At 42.8% G+C, this 21,541-nt stretch overlaps 1 protein-coding gene across 1 annotated transcript in view; it reads right to left on the reverse strand.

Moving 5' to 3' along the window:
* Window positions 1–537: 537 nt before the first annotated feature.
* LOC111139321 (moesin) overlaps window positions 538–21,541 on the reverse strand; it is an 80,584-nt gene continuing 59,580 nt past the window's right edge. Inside the window, exons 3-13 of the mRNA XM_022491580.1 lie at window positions 15,721–15,816; window positions 13,772–14,046; window positions 12,199–12,282; window positions 11,380–11,526; window positions 9,938–10,034; window positions 8,032–8,195; window positions 5,384–5,514; window positions 4,965–5,125; window positions 3,587–3,679; window positions 3,023–3,247; window positions 538–2,439 (exon numbers count right to left, since the gene is read on the reverse strand). Of these exons, the coding sequence (XP_022347288.1) occupies window positions 2,275–2,439; window positions 3,023–3,247; window positions 3,587–3,679; window positions 4,965–5,125; window positions 5,384–5,514; window positions 8,032–8,195; window positions 9,938–10,034; window positions 11,380–11,526; window positions 12,199–12,282; window positions 13,772–14,046; window positions 15,721–15,816 (1,638 nt within the window). The 3' untranslated portion in view covers window positions 538–2,274. The remainder of the gene's footprint in view (window positions 2,440–3,022; window positions 3,248–3,586; window positions 3,680–4,964; window positions 5,126–5,383; window positions 5,515–8,031; window positions 8,196–9,937; window positions 10,035–11,379; window positions 11,527–12,198; window positions 12,283–13,771; window positions 14,047–15,720; window positions 15,817–21,541) is intronic.

Below are 21,541 nucleotides of genomic sequence, written 5' to 3' on the forward strand. Positions count from 1 at the left end.
AGCCGTAAAGTACTTCCCAACAGCTTTTGTACATATTCCATTTCACTTCACACTCTACTCCCCACTGCCTTTTACAACAGGGCTCAAGGTAATTTTTCTGACCTTCACTGGTACTGCAAAAATTTAGTAGTAGGAAGTAGACAAGCCTGGAAGATTTCCTGACAAGAAGGCAGGGCAGGGCCTAACTATCCCAGGAGGAATCTAGAGATACAAACCATTTCTCACAAGCAACTCCAAAGTCCCAAGTGCAAGTGAGCCCCAGAGCATTACATGGTCAATGCAGGGCCCACCTACACTGGAAAAATTAGCCTGGAGCTGTGGAAAGGGCATAGGTGATTAAGAGAGTCCTGTGCCCTTTGGCAGTTACTCTTCTTTTTCAATTCCCTTGGCCCCTCTATAAAATGAGGACGGTCATATCTGCTCTCCATAGGACTGAAATGAGGATGAAATGAGCCCAAAGATTGGAAGGTGGTCTACAGAACGGAAATTATAGTGTAGTATTTTATAGCCACTACTCACACCACAACAAAAATAAAGTCACAGAGAAGTCATCCTAAATTTTATTGGCACTGAAATAGAACATGGGTTGAGCATAAATCCTTCCAAAAACAATTTTTAAAAACTCCCAAAAAACACACACAAAAAAACCGAATACAAAATCTAACCTTTCTCCCCAGCCTCCCTGTGGGTGCATTATTGCCCTTAAGGCAGCTAAAGTACCCCACAATTCCAGGTTTGAATTTAGCCAGTATGGGGCCTATCACCAAAAGAGTGTCAATATAATTCACAGCAATGCACATAAGACTCCCCAAAGTCAGGCAGGATGGAGTCAGGGAGGGATTGAAGCCAAGGGCTCTGGGCTAGGGGCACTGCCATGGAGGAACAGTATGACCCTTTGGGGACTGAACTCTGGGGAGAAGGGAAAATTAAAAGAACAATAAAACCAAATACCAAGTACTTTAAAAATGAACTGTATGACCTATAGTGATAGATGACATCACTAATACTGAAAGCTTCTTACAATAATATTTCTGGCAAAATATTCTTTTATAATATAGTATATGCTTCCTAGTATATGCTTCCCCCCATATGTGGGAATGGTAAGGAAATGAGGCCAAAATGATCCTGCCTCAAAACTAATATCTTCTAAGGGTGCACTAGCAAGAAACACAGAAATCAATATTGAATTAGATGCCACTAGAATATATAATACTGGTAGGAAAAAAAAGAGCACACATGAAACAGAGAAGAGGAGGAGGTTGCTCCTGTGTTGAGAAAAAGGGGTTAGAGTGTAGAAGGGACCAGACCAGAGCCCCCAACAGCTCTCTGAAGCCAAGTGTGAACATTTACCCCCACTGGCAAGAGTCCTGGATGGGATGGCTAGGTTTTTGGGTAAACATACCTACTATTCTAGCTGGAGGGAATTTGGGGATTGGAATGGGGAGGGGCAGATCTCAAGAAGGGAGAAACCCAGAATAATAGTAAGGGATACCTCTTCCCATAGAGCTCACTTGAAACAAGCCTAGGCTCCCATAAGGCATTTGGGAGGATCTTCTAAACAGCCCTGCCTGAATAGAATGGGCAATAGTCTTTTAAGATGTTGGTGAAGTCTCTTGAAGATACTGTCTCCTCCGATCTCACTGAATTCCTGAACTCAGGGACAAGACTTAGAAGGATTTTGTAACAGGTCCAATCTGGGAGGTATAGAGAAGAATGACTGACATCTTTTTCACTTCCAATCATTATGAAGCCTAAATAACTCTAGAAGAAATGGACATTGGAAGGTCTAATCCTAAGTTTGCTGATATCCTAGAGCATACACCCAGGGCCCTACCTCCTTCTGTAAACCGTGTGATGCTCTAATTCTGCAAATCACAGGACCCTGAAAAGGAAGGACGTTGTGGGGCAGGGATCGGGGTTAGTTTTCAACTTATATCACGCTTAAGTCCAACAGAACAGTATTGTGTGGGGGTATTTCCCCAATCAAGTGGGAAGTGCCTCTAAGCTACAAAAGTGGTCTCTTCTAGCAATCTAGATTAAAATGGACATAGAGGGAAAAGAGGGTCCAATTGGCACTATAGTGGGCCATTTATTTGCCCAATTAGGTGAGTGAGGGCTGAGGGGCTAGATTTGGTCCCATAGGGGCACTGAAGACTTGGCATGACTCCAGGGCTGCTCTAGTTAGTCGCTTCAGCACAATGTGAGTTAGGCAAGAGTATAGGAGTGTGGGGGCAAGGAAGAAGGGAGGAGGGGTCCTTAGAGGCTTGGTGACCATTACATGGATTCAAATTCATCAATACGCTGCTTAGTATTGCCCTGCCGGATCTGACGCAGGGTTTTGTATTTGTCTCGGCCAAGTCGCATGTTCTCAGCATGGATCATGTCATTGGCAGTCTTCTTGGACTCATCACGGGCATTGGCCAGTTCTGAAGTGAGGGCCTGTGAGGGTGTAAGGGGATGAGGGGTTAATGGCTTGCTCTCACTTTACCTCCTCTTATTTAAGCAGATTCATCAGATTCATTCTCTCTCTGTCTCCCCGCCACTCCACACACATACACACACACACACACACACACACACACACACACACACACACACACACACCTTCACTCCTTTCTTTCTACATACAAACACATACACATATTTTTGAGGGCCATTTTCAGCCCTGTTGGAAATGCAGTGGGGCAAGAATAAAACAAACAATCAAAAAAAGAAAAATCCACAAACTTTGTGGACCAATGGCAGGTATTCTCTGAGAGTAGAAAAATGTACCAAAGATTCAGGTTGAAATTGGGTCAGGGTATTTTCTGGATACAAGAGAAAAATGGAGTATAGGGCAAAAAAACAAAAGGAGGAGGTGGCCCAAGTTCTGACTGATAAGTGATGGGTGCTTATCCTTAAAGCTCTCATTAGAGAAAGGCTCAGACTCCCATACCCCACTGAGACAGGCTCCTCCACCTAACCCAATAATGATATAAGGAATGTACATGGTATCTTTGACCCTCTGGCCCTGTTGGAATACCTTCAGGTGCTTCTGAACACGCTCATTCTTCTCTGCCTCAGTGGTACGTTCCTCCTCACTGCGATCCTTGGCCATGGCATCAGCCCGCAGGTCAGCACTGGCCTCTGCCCCATTCTCATCCTGCTCATCCTGCTCATTCTCAGCCGGCTCAGCTACGTGAGGTGTACTCATGGCAGTCTTCAGCTCAGCACGGGTCTTCTCCAAGTCTTCTTGTACCATCTGAGCCTGTCCGGTAATAGAGGGCAAGAAGAACCAGAAGTCAGATCAGGCTAATTTGTGGCATCCTACAAGTGCATAGAATGGCCCAGCAGGAGGCAGGCACCAGGTAGGCCAAGTCACTTTGTCTGCCTTTAGTTTCTGCATCTGTGTAATAGGAACAATTTACCGACTTCCCTGGTGTATTGGAGAATTCTGGGAAGTATTTGAGAAAGCCTTGAGCTCCTTCTCCCATGATGCCTGCTGTCAAGGAAGGATGGAAAGAATAAGGAGCCCAAATCTGAGGAATCTAAGGAACTGAAACCTACCCTTTATCATAAGGCTTTTACTCTGGGCACTGTGTCTCACCTTCTGCTGCCATTCCACAGCCTCACTTTCCTTCTTCTGTCGAGCCATCTCCAGCTGAGAGATTCGAGCTGTCAATTCTGCCATTTCCAAGGCCTATGGATAAATTGGAAGCTTGTGAGAGCTGAGCCTTCTGGTCTTCAGGACCTAGGTATCTTCAACCCCAGTTCCACTGGGGAACCAATAGGAAACCTGCTGTTCCACTTGCTTGCTATTCGGGAGGCTCTTTTTACTACACCTCCTCCAGGACACCTGGAAGACCACTCCTATTCTCAGATTTACTATTCTTTTTTAACTCCAAATCATTTTGTTAGAAGTCAGAGATCCACACCTAGACTACAGACTTCCTGAACACAAACATGTCATTTCTCTCTTCCTCATCTCTCTCTCCCTCTCCCTCCCTTTCCTTTCTCCCTTCCCCTCTTTCTCTCATGCATACACTATTGCCCACTGCATATTTAGGGCCTTCATAAAGCTTTGGAAATCAATGTGTCACTGTCTGAAGTGCCAGACCCCTTCCTGCTTTCCTGGAATGCTCAGGACTCCACTAAGACTCCTCCCGGGACAAGTATAGGAAAGATGCTATAGTGTCACAAGGCAATCTGAACAAGGGGAAAAAAAAAAAACCTTATGCACACCCTCTCATCTTGGACACATCTATCTTCTAGAGGAAACTTCTCCCTGGTAAATAGGTCTTAGTTCCTGCATTCACACTCCAAACAGTAGAGGGAAAGAACATATATCAAGGAATTTGGGACATGTGTTCTTTACTTTTGAGTCACAGAAGTAATAAAGATGAAAGTAAGGATGCTCACTCTATTCCCCTGAAAAGTGCCTAGATACAGTTTTACATATAATTTTAGTGAACAAATCCTTCAAAGAGAGGCAAAAATGGGTTCTCAGCCTTACCCAGCCACACTGTGTGATCTTTGACAAGTCTCTTAAACCTCCCTGAGTCCTAATTTCCTTAACTGGGCATAGTATCCCATGTGGGTTAATCCCATAGGATTATTGGGAGAGGAAATAAGAAAGTAAGGGAAGAGGAAAAGTTGTTAGCATACTTATAACACACAGTAGGTAGTCAATTAAGTGTAAATTCTTTTGCTTCTTTCCTCCCTCCCTTTCCTTTGTCAGGTCATCAGCTCAGATCCCCAAGGGCTAAGAAAGTAGAATAAAAGTAAGGGTTAGGGAAGACTGCAAAGCTTTCTGGGCCACATCAGTGACTCTGCAGCTTGCTTTTGAATCAACTATCTGCTGGGGACCTGTTGACTAGCACCCTAATGGAAGAAGCCAGCCCTACAGGCAGGGGTAACTGTGAATAGGTAGGCAGACAGGGAAGAAAATTCAGTTACCACAATGCTAGCTCATTTTGTAGCTTTACCAGCTGTTCCTGAGTCTTCTTCTGATCGCGGGAGGCCTGCAACAGGGCTTCCTTGGCCTCTTCAGCTTCTTGACGCTCTTTGGCCAGTTTTTCAGCCTCACTCTGGGCACGCTTCCGCTCCTGTTCAAGCTCCAGGGCCCTGCGGGTCTGTTCTTCTAGTTCTGGAAAGAGAAGAAAGGGGAAAGATAATGAAATATGCAGACATGGAAGGAAACCTAGCTTCCTTCCTGGAAATGCTTCACCCCAGGGCACAGCTGGCAGAAAGCTCTGGGAACTCTTCCTCTTGCCCCGTCTTTCATCTATCTGTAGCCACATATGGATTATATAGCCTGAGTCTGCAGCTCAGGCAGAAGAGCCTCTAGCTCAGAGTTAGGCTCTAGGAAAACCCAGTCTCCAAGGTGACTGACTCTAAGCCTCACCGTGCTGAGCCTTCTTAGTCTGTTCCTCAATTTGCTTCAGCCTCTCCATCAGTTCCTCCTTTTCCCGTTCAATCTTCTCCTTCTCCTTTTCTGCCATCTCACGCTTCTTCTTCTCATTTTCCAGCAAAGCACTAAGGAAAGAGAAAGGATGGAATAGGTCACACCAAAAGGCCCCAAGGTTCTCTGGCCCTGGACCCTCAGCCTTTCCCCGTCTAAGACACTTAGAGCTTGTGAGTTAGGACCACGCTCCCTTATCCCCACATCCTGTCCTTACATCATAGCCCCACATTGGTCAGTACACCCAGGCCTGTCATTTGTTCCAGAGTCAGGATCTAACCTGGACTCCCAGCTCTACTGCTCACCAGTGGGTAACCACTGGGTGAACTTAACTATGCCATTTCTTTGCTCTTGTTCTCAGCACTCCTATCTGTAAAATGGCCTAATAAGTCCTGCCCATCTACCTCATAGTTATAGGGTCAAGTTTTGACTCTGCGTTGGGATACTGTGCTTCAAGTCCACTGAGCTCTATGGCTTCTACAGGCCCTCTAAATCCCAGCCCTAGGCTCTTTTCCCCCAGAATTTGTTGCAAATCTAAAACAAGTATTCACTTTTTTTTTGCCCCAATGCATCTTCTAGGAGGTTGCCTTTTCACCCTGGGCTAGGCACTTTTTCTTTCTCTGGGCCCTCAGAATACTTGACCTATATTCTCCCCATCCCTCCTCTTTATTATTTTTCTCCATAGCACTTTCTCACCAACTCACATACTATATAATTTCCTTATTTGTTCTGTCTCTTTCCATGAGAATGTCAGATTCCTGATAGCAGGGATTTTTGTCTATTTTATTTTTCACTGCTCATTAAATATTTATTGAACAAAAAAATGACAGGGTATTTGTACCTTGAACAGTAATGTATATATTGTTTTTCCTCTTTCTCCTACCAGACTGTAAGATCCTTGAGGGCAGGTTCCTGCCAGATCCAGCTCTGTACACTTCCCCAATCTCAGTAAAATTTTTCTGAATAAATAAGAACTTTGGTGTCTAACCTCTCAAATATGGACTCCTTTTCTAGGCTACTACATTTAGAAGCCTCCTGAGGTTCCAAACTCTTTATGACAGAGTATCTACTACAACACTGTTCTCAAACCTTAACATGCACAGGAATCATCTGGGATCTTATTTTTTAAATAATTTATTGAGGTGAAATTTACATTATAGTAACCACTATAAAGCAAACAATTTGGTGGCATTTAGTACATTCATAATGTACATTCACTGCCTCTATCTAGTTCCAAAACATTTTCATCACTCCAAAGCAAAACCATATACCCATAAGTGAGTTTCCTCTTACCTCTCCCCCCCATTACCCCTAATAACCATCAACCTGCATTCTGCCTCTAAACATTTATCTATTTTGGATATTTCATATAAATGGAATCATATGGTATATGAAATTTTGTGTCTGGTTTCTTTAACTTAGCATTCTGTTATAGAGGTTCATTCACATTGTAATATGTATCAGTACTTTATTCCTTTTTATGGCTGAATACTATTCCATTGTATGGCTATACAATGTGTTTATCTATTCATCTGCTGGCCATTAGGTCTATTTCTACTTTCTGTCTATTGCAAATAGCACTGCTATGAACACTTGTGTACATGTACTGTTTTTTTAAAGATTTTTATTTATTTATTTGACAGACAGAGAACACAAGTAGGCAGAGAGGCAGGCAGAGAGAGGGGGGGAAGCAGGCTCCCTGCTGAGCAGAGAGCCTGATGCCAGGCTCAATCCCATGACCCTGAGATCATGACCTGAGCCAGGCAGAGGCCTCACCGACTGAGCTACCCAGGTGCCCCATATGTACTGTTTTCAATTATTTTGAATATATACCTAGGAGTGGAATTGTGGGATCATATGGTAATTCTATGTTTAACTTTTTGAGAAACCACCAAACTATTTTCCATAGTAGCTGAAACATTTCTACCAGCAATGTACATGAGTCCCAATTTCTCCACATCCTTGACAACAGCTCTTATTTTCTGTATTTATTTATTATATCCATATTAGTGAGTTACCAAGTGGTACCTCACTGTAGTTTTGATTTGCATTTCCTAGTATCTTAATTAAGATGCAGATTCTGAGTTAGAAGGTCTGGAGTAGGGTGTCAGATTCTGCCTTTCTAATAAATTCTCAAGTTGATGTCACTGTTGCTGAGCCTTGCTACACTTTCAGTAACAAGGGAGTTACATAAGGAAAATTCTGGTGGCTCTCCCCAATTCCACTCAGACATCCCTACAGAGTCCATGTTTAAACGTGCATGGAGCTTTCTGCTAATGCCACTACACTGGTCAGATAGCCTGGAGCAACTGAGAATCTGCCTAGAAAAGCAATGGCATGAGGATCAGAGACAATATGGAACTAAGAAATACCCCTCCCCCCATAAGCCTCTAAAATCCTAGGCTTCTGATGTCAGCTTCCTGGGGAAGGTGATGCCTGAGACTTAATAGTAGAGGTGATAACCCTGTACAGCTCGCTCTCTCTCCGCCCATCCCAGGATGGTTCCATGTCTTTCCTTTATCAATCTTAACACTTTTGGGAAGCTTCTTTGCCCTAGCCTCCAACCTCCACTCCAGTGCCACAGAACCTACCGTTCCATCTGTTTCTGGTGCTTCTCCTCCCGGGCCTGTGCCTTCATCTGCTGTACCTCAATGGTGTCAGGCTTGCGGCGGCGCATGTATAGCTCATGGTTCCCCATGCACAGGGCCAAGATACGCTTGTTAATCCTCAGCCGGGGAGCATAGAAGACAAAGTCCTGATAGGAAACCAACAATCAAAATGAGTTTGGAAGGACAGATGAAAATGAGCTTCTGCCTTTTGAAAGCACTGAAAGGGTTATTTATCCCAATTTTCTCATGTTACAGATAAGAAGGTTAATTATCAGAGCAGTGAAGTGACTTGTCCATGGTAACACAGCAGACTAGTGGCAAACCCAGGACTAGAACCCAGACCTCTGGACTCTGAAACCAGTCTTCTTTCCACCAAACCACAATTTCTTTCAACCTTTGCTTATGAAAACATCACATCCTAAAATATCCTCAATCTAATTGAAGGATAGAAACGGAACCTATCTGCTAATTAGGGATCTTGCTAAATCTCAGGGGTCTCTCTTAGAGGCCCAATAATCCCTGTATAATATGCTGGTATATACAATATGGTGGTGGGGGGAGCTGGACTGTTTCTGTATCCTCCTAAAAGCATATCCTAGACACAGCCTCTTAAATCATTTTTGGGATAATGCAAATTGTAAATACATACATAAATACATAAATTTGAACACTGATTGCTCTGGCTGTCATTTAAAAAAAAATAAGCCTTTGATCTCAGCTGTCATTGTTAATTAACTTTTTCCAATGGAAGTTGAACACAGCAGCAATTTAAAAAAAAAGAAGAAAAGGAAAAAACACACACACAAGAATCTAGTTTGCTTATTTGTTACTGTAAATATCATTGGACCAACATTACCAATTAATGAGCTAACTACCAGTTCTTCTGCCATGGAACCCAAATTACTACTGTTTCATATGGCTTAGTGTGTAGTGAAAGGAGCACAGGCTTTAGAAGTCAAATAATGTATATATAAACCCCAGATTTATATTTTTTAGCTGTGTGATCTTGAGCAAATCACTCCAATTCTTTGAACCTTAATTTCCACAAGTATAAAGCAGGTATGCTACTACTTACCTGATAAGGTTGTTGAACATTAAACAAGATAACATATATAAAGTACCTAGCAGCAGAAGTTCAGAGGACTTACAGCTGGAGAAGAATTGTTGAGGCCTCATGAGAAGGGTCTATCTCAGCATGGCCTTTGACCCTTGTTGGACATGAGGTACACCAAAAGATAAGACCTTTTTCTGTTTTCTATCTTACTCTCAATCACCAGCTTTCCAGTCTTATCAACCACAGGCAACTAAGTAAGTGAAAACTGTGGTGAGCATGTTAGAGGAATGCCTGGACCCAAAGCCCTTTCTTGTTCTTGGGTTGCCCTGGAGATAAGTCTTGAGAGGACATCAGTAAAGTTATACCAAAGAGCAAGTTTCGAAGATCATCTTTGGATCTGGACTTCTGGCTCTGTCTATTCTCCGCAATTAAAAATAAATCAAGTATATCAACAGTTTCCCTTTCTGGAGCCTACAGGCTTTTAAAAAAATAAGATGCGCTCTCTGTTTCCACCCCACGGCATCAGGGCAGCAGAAGACAGTGACAGAGAGGAAGTACTTAGACTGCCTGTGGCTCTCCCTCATCTATGTTTCTCCTAACACACATTTGCCAGGGTGGCACCAGCTACAGGATGTCTCCTAGTCATGTCTTGTCATCAATAACCCCTTCCAGGGCCAATCTCCTTTTGTGCCTCCTATTCCTAGCCCCGCACACATACAAAAAAAAAAAAAAAAAATCCAGAAAAATGAGAGAAACATACAATGACATGTTTGCTCCTAGCATTATCCAGGTCTTGGCAAGTACCTGTCTGGTCCAGTAGGAAGAATCACTTACCGGGGCTTTTTTGTCAATGGGCTTGATGACAAATTTCTTGTCATTGAAAGAAATATTTCTGATCTCACTCCAGGGAAAGCCTATCTTGGGAGTCAGTCTGTAGAGAACAACATTAGGACCATGTAAAGACAAGAAGAACATAGAGGGTTGGTGGTTTGCCCTCTGTACCCCCAACTTCTTCCATAAGGAGGTAGATTCATTACTAGCTCAGCCAGTGTTATCACAAGCTACCAGGTCAGTTGCCAGCTTTGAGGGTGCAAAAAGGACCTCCTGACAACCAACTTATTATTTCTTGTCCCAAACTCTGAGGTTTGTTTTACTGTATTCTTTTAATTAAATTTTACTTTTTCAGTGCTCCAAAATTCATTGTTTATGCACCACACCCAGTGCTCCATGCAATACGTGCCCTCCTTAGTAACCACCACTAGGCTCACCCACCCTCACCCGCTCCCTTCCAAAACCCTCAGTTTGTTTCTCAGAGTCCTCAGTTTTACTGTATTTTTTGTTGAGGCAGGAACATTGTGAAAATCTCTCACAAGAATCTCCACCTCTGTTTTACTGGGACTCTTCCACCCAAGGTTGTAACAGTTGGGGAGAATGTAAACAATGAGCTCCAAGATTCAGAAGTTACATGGAACAATCATTTATTACAACCATCCTCACCAAGAACAGACCAAGGGGAAAAATAAGAAAATGAGAAAAGTCTATAGAAAGAGGGAATGTAGGCCAAAAAGCATTTAATCATCATATGGGAGTGGGATTAATTACAAATCCTGACAAGGTTGGTGCTAGGGTAATGCTGTCCAATGGAAAAATAATGAGATTTTAAATTTTCTAGCAGCCACATGTTGGAGGGGAGTTGAGGGAAGGGATAGGGTGGCTAGGTAATGGACATTGGGGAGGGTATGTGCTATGGTGAGCACTGTGAATTGTGTAAGGCTGATGATTCACAGACCTGTACCCTTGAAACAAATAATACATTATACATCAATAAATTTAAAAAAAAGAAAAGAAGTAAAAAAGAAACAGGTGGGAGTAACTATAATAACAGTTCATTTAACCCAACATACCTAAAAGACTATCATTTGAACATATAAATTAATATCTTAGAAAGTATTTAATGAGACATTCATCATTCTATTCTTCACACTAAGTCTTCAAAGTCTTGTGTATAGTTTACACTTACAGTGTATCTCAATTTAAGAGTAGCTGTATTTCAACAGCTTAATAGCCACATGTGGCCAGTGACTACCATAGTGGATGGTGCAAGTCTGGTCAATGCAAGATTTTGAGGCCTGGGAGGTTATGCAATCATTTAGGCTGATCTAAACTAGGTAGAAAAAGGTGGGACCCAGTTGGGACCTAGGAGGTACAGTCCTACTTCATGATGAGTACTAGGTGTCAGAGTGGCCCAAATAAACTAAGAGAAAACTAAGCTATACCTGTCATTCTGCTCATAGATGTTGAGACCTAGGGCATCCACTCCCAGCCACAATTCTGAGCCTTTCTTGTTCTTGATGCTGAAGTAGTTCACACCATACATCTCCAGGTCCTGGGCAATCTTCAGATATTCTAGAACAGCATCCTCCCTAAATAAAAGATTTGGGGGGATTATAGAGGGGAGCCTGTGAATCAGACCCAGGGAGATAGTCTATCTGCTCTGCACTTTTGACAAGAATCTTGCCATTAGGGGAGGGAAAGGGGATAGAAGGTGAGCAGATGATGAAAATTAGAGCACAACATGACATTGTCAAACAAAACCTGCTGACAGGAGCCTAGGATCTGAGGTTCCCAAGGGTAACAAGGGTGGGCCGACCCTTGCCGGCCTCTGGCATGTTAGCTGCATTGAAGTATCTTAACATTCTTAGCAGAACCCAGATGGTGTGATGATGGCAAAATGATAAGATTCATTCCCCAACTAGACGACACCAAAAGATCTGCCATGTTTAGAGATCTCCTTGCCCATTTCTTTCTTGTGGAGGGATCCCTAGTACTCTAGAAGCTCCCTAGGGATCCAGAGGTCCCTTCGGTTTCTTTATGGTCAAAACTGTTTGGGCTATCAGTTGCCATCATTAAAAAAAATATAGTTTCATAATGATCCTTATTTGCCTTCTATCTCTAATTTCCCCTATAAGTTGCATTCCTGTCCCTTTCTCCCCAACATCCTCCAGTGCCCCTAGTCCTTTGTCTCTTTCGACCAAAACCTACTCTCACTCTCCCTACAAAAGCAGTAATACACATAGTTGCTAGGGTGATATTACCTGAGCATGCCCCGGTGCTCCTCATGCCACACCTGAATCCGCTCCTCCCACTGGTCCTTGTTGAGTTTATGCTGCTCTAGGACCCTAGGAAGACAACAGATAGTAGATTCAAGCACAAAACCCAAATGCAGGAGTAAATCAAGTAAAGGGAAGCCCACTTAACTTTCTGAGGGATTGATGCAAAAAAGATACAGAGCCAGCCCACTAAGATCATACTGGAAGTAGAATGAAATTGTAGCAGGAGGTATTAATCAGACACAGGGAACTGCCTGAGATGTAGGAGAAATACAAGAATGGGTGGAAAAGAAAGACAAAGGAAACACCTTCCTTTGTAGTTTTAACCAGAAAATCCAATAATATGCTGTGATTTCCAAGTAGGGCAGGAATGTATCAAGACTCTGTGCTGACTTGAGGGGTTAAGAGTAGAGATGGGCCTCATGGAGGAGGCATGACACTCTCCTAGATCCTTATGGGACAAATAGTTTTTGTTTATGAGAAAATTTCTCAGGGATGAGATTACAGCATGTCGCTCCAGAACAGAGAACTCAGCCCAAATGACTTTAGAAGAAAGAGGCTTAACTAGATCTACTGGATCTACTAGATCATAAACAAGATCTACTAGATCATAAACAAGACTTGTTTTAAATATGTCATCTCAGACATCAAAGCAGTGACTCGGGTAGAGTTCCAGAGAACAATCATTATCCCTAATACTTTCAGGTAAGTTGTGCATATGCCACAGCTCCAATGGGACTGAGGCTCCCAGAATGAAGAACTTTTTCTTCCATCCACAAGCTTAGGAAAATGGCCACTGGAAGCAGTAGGAAAAAAACCAGGGTTAAAAATTCAAAAGACTAGGGTCCCAGGTCTGGCTCTGCCTCAAATGAGCTGTAGGAGGTCTGGCAAGTCAGAGTGAGCACTCTGCTCTATTTTCTTAGCCAGGAAATAAAGATAATGCCTGCCTTATTCATGTTGTGCGTTGTTGTGATGCTAAAACAAAAATAATGTGTGTTTGAGAGCATTCAGCTTTGAAGTTTATAAAAGCAGAAAGCTCTGTGCACTGGTTATTGATATTAAAATACAGTTGGAGCTCCCCCACATCCCTGGCTTGGGTATTTCTCTGTCCCTCCTGTGAACCTCTGATACAAGAGGTCTAAATCGGTGAAAAGGATTGAAAAAAAAATGGAACTGGGGTACGAGGAGTCAATCTGTCTTTGGTAATCTATATAAGCACCTGTTTCCAGAGCAATACAATTCTGCAGTCAGGCAAAAGAAGAGAAGGAAAAAAAGCTTTTTGTTTTGACAGTCAGAGAAACAAAAGGGTATGGTGCCATATGCAAATATGTGTCTCTTATACTAACTGCCCCCAAATTTTGAGGTTAGGCTTAAGAAAGCTCCTCTTTTAACATTCCCCCAACACCATAAATTAGCAAAATAAAAACCAGTATGCATAATATGATCTTCAGAGAGACCCTAGTAGAACAGAACAGATCTGGCAGACCCTATATAACAGGGCCTGGTCAGCCACGGACCTTCTCCATGCAAGGACAGATGACCAAGGGCACCACCTCACCTCTGCGGCAGCAACTTGTCCCCAGCTAAGTAGCCAGACTTGTGGACTTCCTTATTGAAGTCACCATACTTAGACTGGACAGCATAGGAGGCCAGTAGCACAGCAGTCTCTGGTGGGCAGTAAATATCATCATTGAGAATGCCCTCCTTCACTTGCAAGAAGAACAGGCGCTGTGTGATGTCCTGGATCAATTCCTCAGACACATCCTCAGGATAGAACTTGGCCCGAAACTTGAAGAGCAGAGGGCTTTCCTTCCGCACATCCTGGGCAGTCACCTGGGAGCAGCAAGAGGTTACAGCTCTTAAAAAAATAGTCTTTGCCTGTAGGGTGGGGAGAGACACTGAAAGGTCATCAATTTGGGTAATCCTGAAGAGCCAGGTGGCAACTGTTCTGGTTAATTCAGAAAAGAGACATTTTTTTTTTTTTCACTGGGGACCCAACTCCATGCCCATAATTGCTTATTTTGGGGAATTCCTTCCTGAAATGACCTTATACCCACTGATGGTCATAAGCCTTCAAGCCACCAACATCTGGCAATATAACAACTGCCCCTAAATTTTGAGGTTAGGATTAAGAAAGCTCCTCTTTTAAGCTCCCCCCATACCACAAATTAGCAAAGTAAAAACTAGTATGTATCATTGAGGCTTAGAAATTGGCTAGGGGTGCCTGGGTGGCTCAGTGGGTTAAGCCTCTGCCTTCGGCTCGGGTCATGATCTCGGGGTCCTGGGATCGAGCCCCGCATTGGGCTCTCTGCTCAGCAGGGAGCCTGCCTCCCCCCTGCTCTCTCTCTGCCTGTTTCTCTGCCTACTTGTCATTTCTGTCTGTCAAATAAATAAATAAAAAAAAATTAAAAAAAAAAGAAATTGGCTAGACAAGAGAACAAACTAGACTCTCTTTTAAAGCCTGAAATTGGCTCTTAACAGCAACACATTTGTCCAGCAAAAGTCTCCACTCCTTGGGGAAACAAGATTCTGCCAGCTGAAGGTAAGGCACTTATCCCCTAGACACAGTCAGAAACAGAAGACACAAGACACTGGAAACCTCCAACAACAAAGTTAGGAAGTTTGAGGATATTGAGATGGAGGACTGACATATTCCTGCAGAGACACTGCTTGGAGGTGAAGAGCCTGAATGGACTTATACTCAAATCATCTCATCTGGAGTTGAACTGAGATAGAAAATCAAGAAAGAATGGGTTATAAATAGGTGATGGGTATTAAGGAAGGCGCTTTTGATGAGCACCAGGTGTTGTATGTAAGCAATGAATCACAGAATATTACACCTGAAAATAATATTGCACTGTATGCTAACTAGCTGGAATTTAAATAAGTACCTGAAGAAACTTTATTAACACATATATCTTTTTTTTTCTTCAGTCTGTTATTCTCCTTTTAACAAACCTCCTAAAGCCCTTGAGTTTGGAAGGAAAAAATAGGATGCCAATCCCCTCTTGAAAAACCATTAATGACTATGGTATAAGACAAGTCAAAATTTAAAACAGAGCTCCCAGGAAAAAGGTAAGGGTCTCTTCCTCCTTGGACACTGGCCATTCTCACTGTTAGAAGTCAAAGTGGAGACAGAGCAGGAGTTCTACCTTGGCTGAGTCCTCTGTCTTTATTCTTTTTTTTTTAAATATTTAATTTATTTATTTGACAGAGAGAGATCACAAGTAGGCGGAGAGGCAGGCAGAGAGAGAGGGGGAAGCAGGCTCCCCGCTGAGCAGAAAGCCCAATGCAGGGCTCGATCCCAGGACCCTGAGATCATGACCTGAGCCGAAGGCAGAGGCTTAACCCACTGAGCCACCCAGGTGCCCCTGTCTTTATTCTGATCAATAGACCACCCAGTGAAAAGCACAGCCTTGGATTTGCCAGCTACCACATGTTACCCACTTGAATATAAGATATGATGGAGGAATGAATTCCAAACCCAACAACTGGGTAAGAAGTTACCTTTTTATTGAGTTTCAGCCAAGTGGAGAAATTTTTAGTGTCCTGGTATTGCAGACCAAAAAACCAAACTTCCCTCAGGCCAATAGTTTTCACCACCTAGAAAAGAAAAGAAAAACATTGCTTGAATGTACAGAGGACACAAAACTGAAACTAAGATGGTCCCTGACTTCAAAAGACATAAGGTGTCCAGGGTCTGGCAAGGAAATACACTTAGGCAGTAGTCAAGAAATGATGTCAGCATCTCTCTACACAAAGTACTTTTGTTGATGTAGAGAACAGGTCTATCACTTAGGAGCACTACCACATACCAATAACTATATTCATTATCCCCTTTGATTTTCACAATAGCTCTGTGATACATTTACAATTAGGCCCATTTATAGATAGTGAAACTAAGGTTCCAAGAAGTGAAGGTTCAGTTAGTGAGTAGCAGAGTCAGGTCTGTTTGACTCCAAACCCACGAGTTTTTCAAATCCAGTGTTTACTGCCACTTCTTCCCTCTATTATGTCATGTGCCTTTCTACTCTCAGGATGAATTAAAGGCTGGAAGTAGAGAGTGTTGGCTTAATTCCTTTATCTTCTTCTCTTGGGTTACTCTTTTATCTTTAGCAACTAGAAATATGTCCACACTGTTCTGAGTCCCATTTACAATGCCCTAAGAAAGAATGTTCAGGGAGACATAGCAGGTATTGTGGTATCCATTAATCCAAAGATGTGCTGTGTCTGGGTATTGAGATGCTTCTTCCCAGCCCTGATTAGAGGCTAGTCATGATTACCTTTACCAATAGCACAGGTTGAGAATGGGAAAGAGGGTAGGAACAGGGTGAGTACCTCAGTATAGTAGCGAAGGGGCCCCTGGAGTTCTGGGCCTCTTGGCTAAGCAGTGGGTAGTAGGAAAGGGAGGCCAGCCAGGAGATGGAGATTGTTTTCCAGTCCCTGACATTAGTAATGTTAATGGTTCTGGCTGACAGCTGAACCCCAGCATGCCCACCACTGGAGATGGGAGGCAGTAAAGCTGACTCATATCTTAATGAGGTTGTGCTGATGGTTTTCGTTATTCTTTTAAAATTTTCTTCAGGGGTAGGCAAGGGAGGTAGGGGAGTGAGCCGAGGAATTTACCTGGATATAGAAATAGGAAAGGAGGACCCAATATTGCTAATGTCCTTCCTTATTAATAAATTATATCTTCCCTCAACACATACACACACATGTGCACACACACACATACACTCCTCCACTATATCTACAAAGTTCCTACTATGCACCCAAACCCAGACCCCGTAGTCATTCCTGAAGCTTACAATCTAGAGCTTCAGAGGCCCCAAGGAAAAAGTAGCTCATATCTATTAAGTACCTATTATGTAACAGGTACTGAACACTGAACAACCCTGAGATAGCTATTATCTCTATTTTATAAATGAATATACAAAGGCTTAAGAGGCAACCTGCCTAGAAGACATGACTAGATACTTTTCCATCCACATGGCTTACAGACACATGAAAAGATGTTCACCATCACTTATCAACAGGGAAATACAAATCCAAACCACAATGAGATACCACTTAACACTGGTCAGAATGGTTAAAATTAACAACACAAGAAATAATAAGTGTTGGCAAGGATGTGGAAAAAGGGGAACCCTCTTGCACTGTTGGTGGGAATGTAATGCAAACCGATGTACTCACTCTGGAGAATAGTATAGAGATTCCTCAAAAAGTTAAAAATGAAACTACACTACAATCCAGCAATTGTACTACTAGGTATCTACCCAAAGTATAAAAAATACAGATTCAAAGGGGTACATGTGCCCTGATGTTTATAGCAGCATTATCAAAATAGCCAAACTATGGAAAGAACCCAAATGTCCATTGACTGATGAGTCGATAGAGAAGATGCGGTGTGTGTGTGTGTGTACATATAATGGAATTTTACTCAATTTTTATTCAACCATCAAAAAGAATGAAATCAGGGGGAGACAAGATGGCAGGGAAGTAGGAGGAGGCGCCGTTTCAACCTGTACCCTAAAGTGAGCTGATTACCTACCAAAGAACTCCGATCACCCATGAAATCAGCCTGAGATCAGAATTATCCACGTCTGGATCTCTACAGGGGCAGAAGATGCCAGTGGGCAGGTAAAGTGGAGTGGGAACATCGGACTGATATCGGAAGATAAATAAAAGGGGGAGGGAGCCACCAGAGGCGACCCATTGGAAAGTAATACCCCTAATAAGAGAGTGCCCTGCATCTGGGGGCCAGCATTAACTTGGAGTCTGGTTGAAAGCACTCAAAAAGAGCAAAGGATCGTGGAGGGAAATTGTGGGAATCGGGGCGGTTAGGGACAGGTGCTTAAGTCCCCGAACCCAGAACAGCCTCCCCGGCACTGAGCCAGAGAGAGTGCGGCAGAGAAACCAGGTCTTGGTCCCTGAGCCGCCAGCGCACCCGAAAACATGTGGGGTCCGGCTCCTGTGAGGGACTGGGAGCCTCGCCAGACGGCAGAATGCCGCGCCCTGCTATCAGAGCCTGAGATGCGTGCGCCTCACACACTCCCCTGAGAGAGGTGTGCGCAGGTGCCAGCCCGGTGCTCTCGGACCTGGAAAGACCAGGCACTCCCAGCCCGGGCCAGCGAGAAAATCTCAGTGTGCAATCGCTGCTTGGAACCTCTCTGGTGGTCTGGAGCTGCCCAGACAGCTGCCGCTCTCGTGGTTTTGGGTACAAGCAAGAGATCCTGCATCCCCAGGGACCGCAACTCGGAACCTGCTCTGCCAGCAGCTCTGCAGCACCCATAGGGGAGCAGACTCAGGCTTCTCTCTAAGGGAAAGGTTGGGGTGCAGTTGCTTTCCTCTAAACCTACAAAAACCATCAAAAGCTATCAAGGCGAGAGAACAAATGAACAAACATAAAAACCTCCAGAGAACAAAAGCCTGAAAAACCGGTTTCCTCAGAGCCCACCCCCTTGAGGGGGGCAGGAGGACTTAACTCAGGGAACATCATTGACTGAAAACCCACGTGGCAGGCCCCTCCCCCAGAAAACCAACCATTAAAAAAAAAAAAAAAAAAGACGACAAGAGAACAACCACAACTATTTCATAGATACAACTTTTATTTTTAACTCGTTCCCACTATTCTGGTTCATTTTTTTATATAGATAATTTTTTAACCTATTTACCATCACAGTGAGATGTCCAGTATATTAAATTCCATAATAACCTCCTAACCTGAACTTTTTTATACATACACCTGTGTTTTTCTTTTGAATCTGTATTTTTTTAATTTTTTAAAAAATTTTAGTTTAGTTTAGTCTAGTTTATTCCTTTTTTATTTTTATTTTCTAATATTCATATAGAGTTAAACTTCAAGGTAACCTCCTTTCCCCAATCAATGCTACCCCTATAGGTAAACCAATTTTTTTTAATATTTTATTTATTTATTTGACATAGAGAGAGAAGCAAGAGCGAGCACAGGCAGACAGAGTGGCAGGTAGAGGCAGAGGGAGAAGTAGGCTCCCTGCCAAGCAAGGAGCCCGATGTGGGACTCGATCCCAGGACGCTGGGATCATGACCTGAGCCGAAGGCAGCCGCTTAACCAACTGAGACACCCAGGCGTCCCGGTAAACCAATTTTTAATCCCCCTTTATCTTAGGAAAGTTGAGTCCTTTAACAAAGATATCAAGATACATCCAGGAAGATTCAAAATAACCTTCCTTGCCCACACTGAGAATTTATAACCACTCTCCCATCTTTTTCTTCCGCCAGTGTTTCTGTGTATTTGTGTTTGACCTGATAATATAAAATTCTTATACTTGGGGTTCTTTTTGACTAGGTTCTTCCTTTTTTTGCTTATATATATATATATATTTTTTTTTCTCTTGTCATATGCTTTGTCAGTCTTTTTGGTTGTTTGTTTTTGTTTGGATACTTCATAAATCTTACCTTGGGGCCCATTTGGGCTGAGCCTTCTCTTTTACCTTCCCTTTTTTTCCTGTCTCTCTCTCTCTTTTTTCTTTTACTTTTTTTTTTTTTTTTAAGTTTTTTTTTTTTTGATAGCCAGAGATCACAAGTAGGCAGAGAGGCAGGCAGAGAGAGGAGGAAGCAGGCTCCCTGCAGAGCAGAGAGTCTGATGCGGGGCTCGATCCCAGGACCCTGAGATCATGACCTGAGCCAAAGGCAGAGGCTTTAACCCACTGAGCCACCCAGGCACCCCTCTTTTTTCTTTTTCTTTTCTTTTTTCTCTCATTTGGGTGGGGAATCCTGATTGCTCAGAAGAGTTCCAGGGTGCACCTTGACTGCACCACGGTCCATACATCCAGATACATCCGTTCAGTCATCTCTCACCAAAATGACTAGGAGGAGGAATGCCCAACAGAAGAAAAATACAGAGGATGGGCCTTCTGCAACAGAGCTAATGGCTGTCAACATAGACAATATGTCAGAAAGGGAATTCAGGCTAACAATTATCCAGGCAATAGCTAGGTTGGAGAAAGCCATGGATGACCAAATGGAATTGATTAGGGCAAAACTGAAAGCCACTAGGGATGATGTTCACAATGTTAGGGCAGAACTCAAAGCCACCTGGGATGATGTTCAAAATGCTCTCAATGAGTTACAAGCTAATCTAAATTCTCTCAAAACTAGGGTAACTGAGACAGAAGATAGAATTAGTGATCTGGAGGACAAACAGAGAGAAAGGATCAGGAGGAATCCTGGAACAAACAGCTTAGATGCCATGAAAACAGAATCCGGGAAATAAATGATGCCATGAAACTTTCCAACGTCAGAATTATTGGAATCTCTGAAGGGGAGGAGAAAGAAAGAAGTCTAGAAGATATAGTGGAACAAGTTGTCCATGAAAATTTTCCCAATCTCACGAATGGAACGAGCGTTCATGTACTAGAGGCAGACGGTTTCCCCCCAAGATTATAGATTTTTGAAAGTCCTCAAGATACCTAATAGTAAGAATGAAGAATTATAATTGTAGGCAGACCCTCTTGAAAGCAGCCAGGACAAAGAAGCTCCTTACGTACAGAAGAAACCCATCAGAATAATGTCATACCTGTCCACAGAGACCTGGCAAGCCAGAAAGGGCTGGCAAGATATATTTAGTGCACTAAATGAGAAGAACATGCAGCAAAGAATACTTTATACAGCAAGACTGACATTCAAAATGGATGGAGAGATAAAGAGTTTCCAAGACTGGCAAGGCTTAAAAGACTATGCAACCACCAAGCCAACAATGCAGGAAATATTAAGGGGGGTTCTATAAAAGAGGAAAAATCCTTAAAATATCATTGAACAGAAATGTGGAGACATTCTACAGAAAGAAAGACCTCTAAGGTAACATGATGTCAATAAAAACGTATCTATCAATAATCACTCTCAATGTGAATGGCCTAAATGCACCCATAAAATGACACAGGGTTGCAGATTGGATAGAATGACAGAACCCATCCATACGTTGTTTACAAGAGACCCATTTTGAACTTAAGGATACACCCAGACTGAAAGTGAAGGGATGGAGAATCATCTTTCATGCCACTGGGCCTCAAAAGAAGGCCAGGGTAGCGATTCTCATATCAGATAAATTAGATTTTAAACTAAAGACTGTAGTCACAGATACAGAAGGACACTACATTATTCTTAAAGGGACTATCCACCAAGACGATCTAACAATTGTAAATATCTACGCCCTCAATATGGGAGCAGCCAATTACATAAGAAAACTGTTAATCAAGATAAAGAGTCATATTGATATGAATATATTAATAGTAGGAGATCTAAACACGCCTCTCTCAGAAACAGACAGATCATCGAAGCAGAAAATCAA

The sequence above is a fragment of the Enhydra lutris genome, unplaced genomic scaffold (assembly GCF_002288905.1).
Source record: "Enhydra lutris kenyoni isolate GAN:26980312 unplaced genomic scaffold, ASM228890v2 scaffoldscaffold100, whole genome shotgun sequence".
In the NCBI taxonomy this organism is placed as follows: Eukaryota; Metazoa; Chordata; class Mammalia; order Carnivora; family Mustelidae; genus Enhydra; species Enhydra lutris.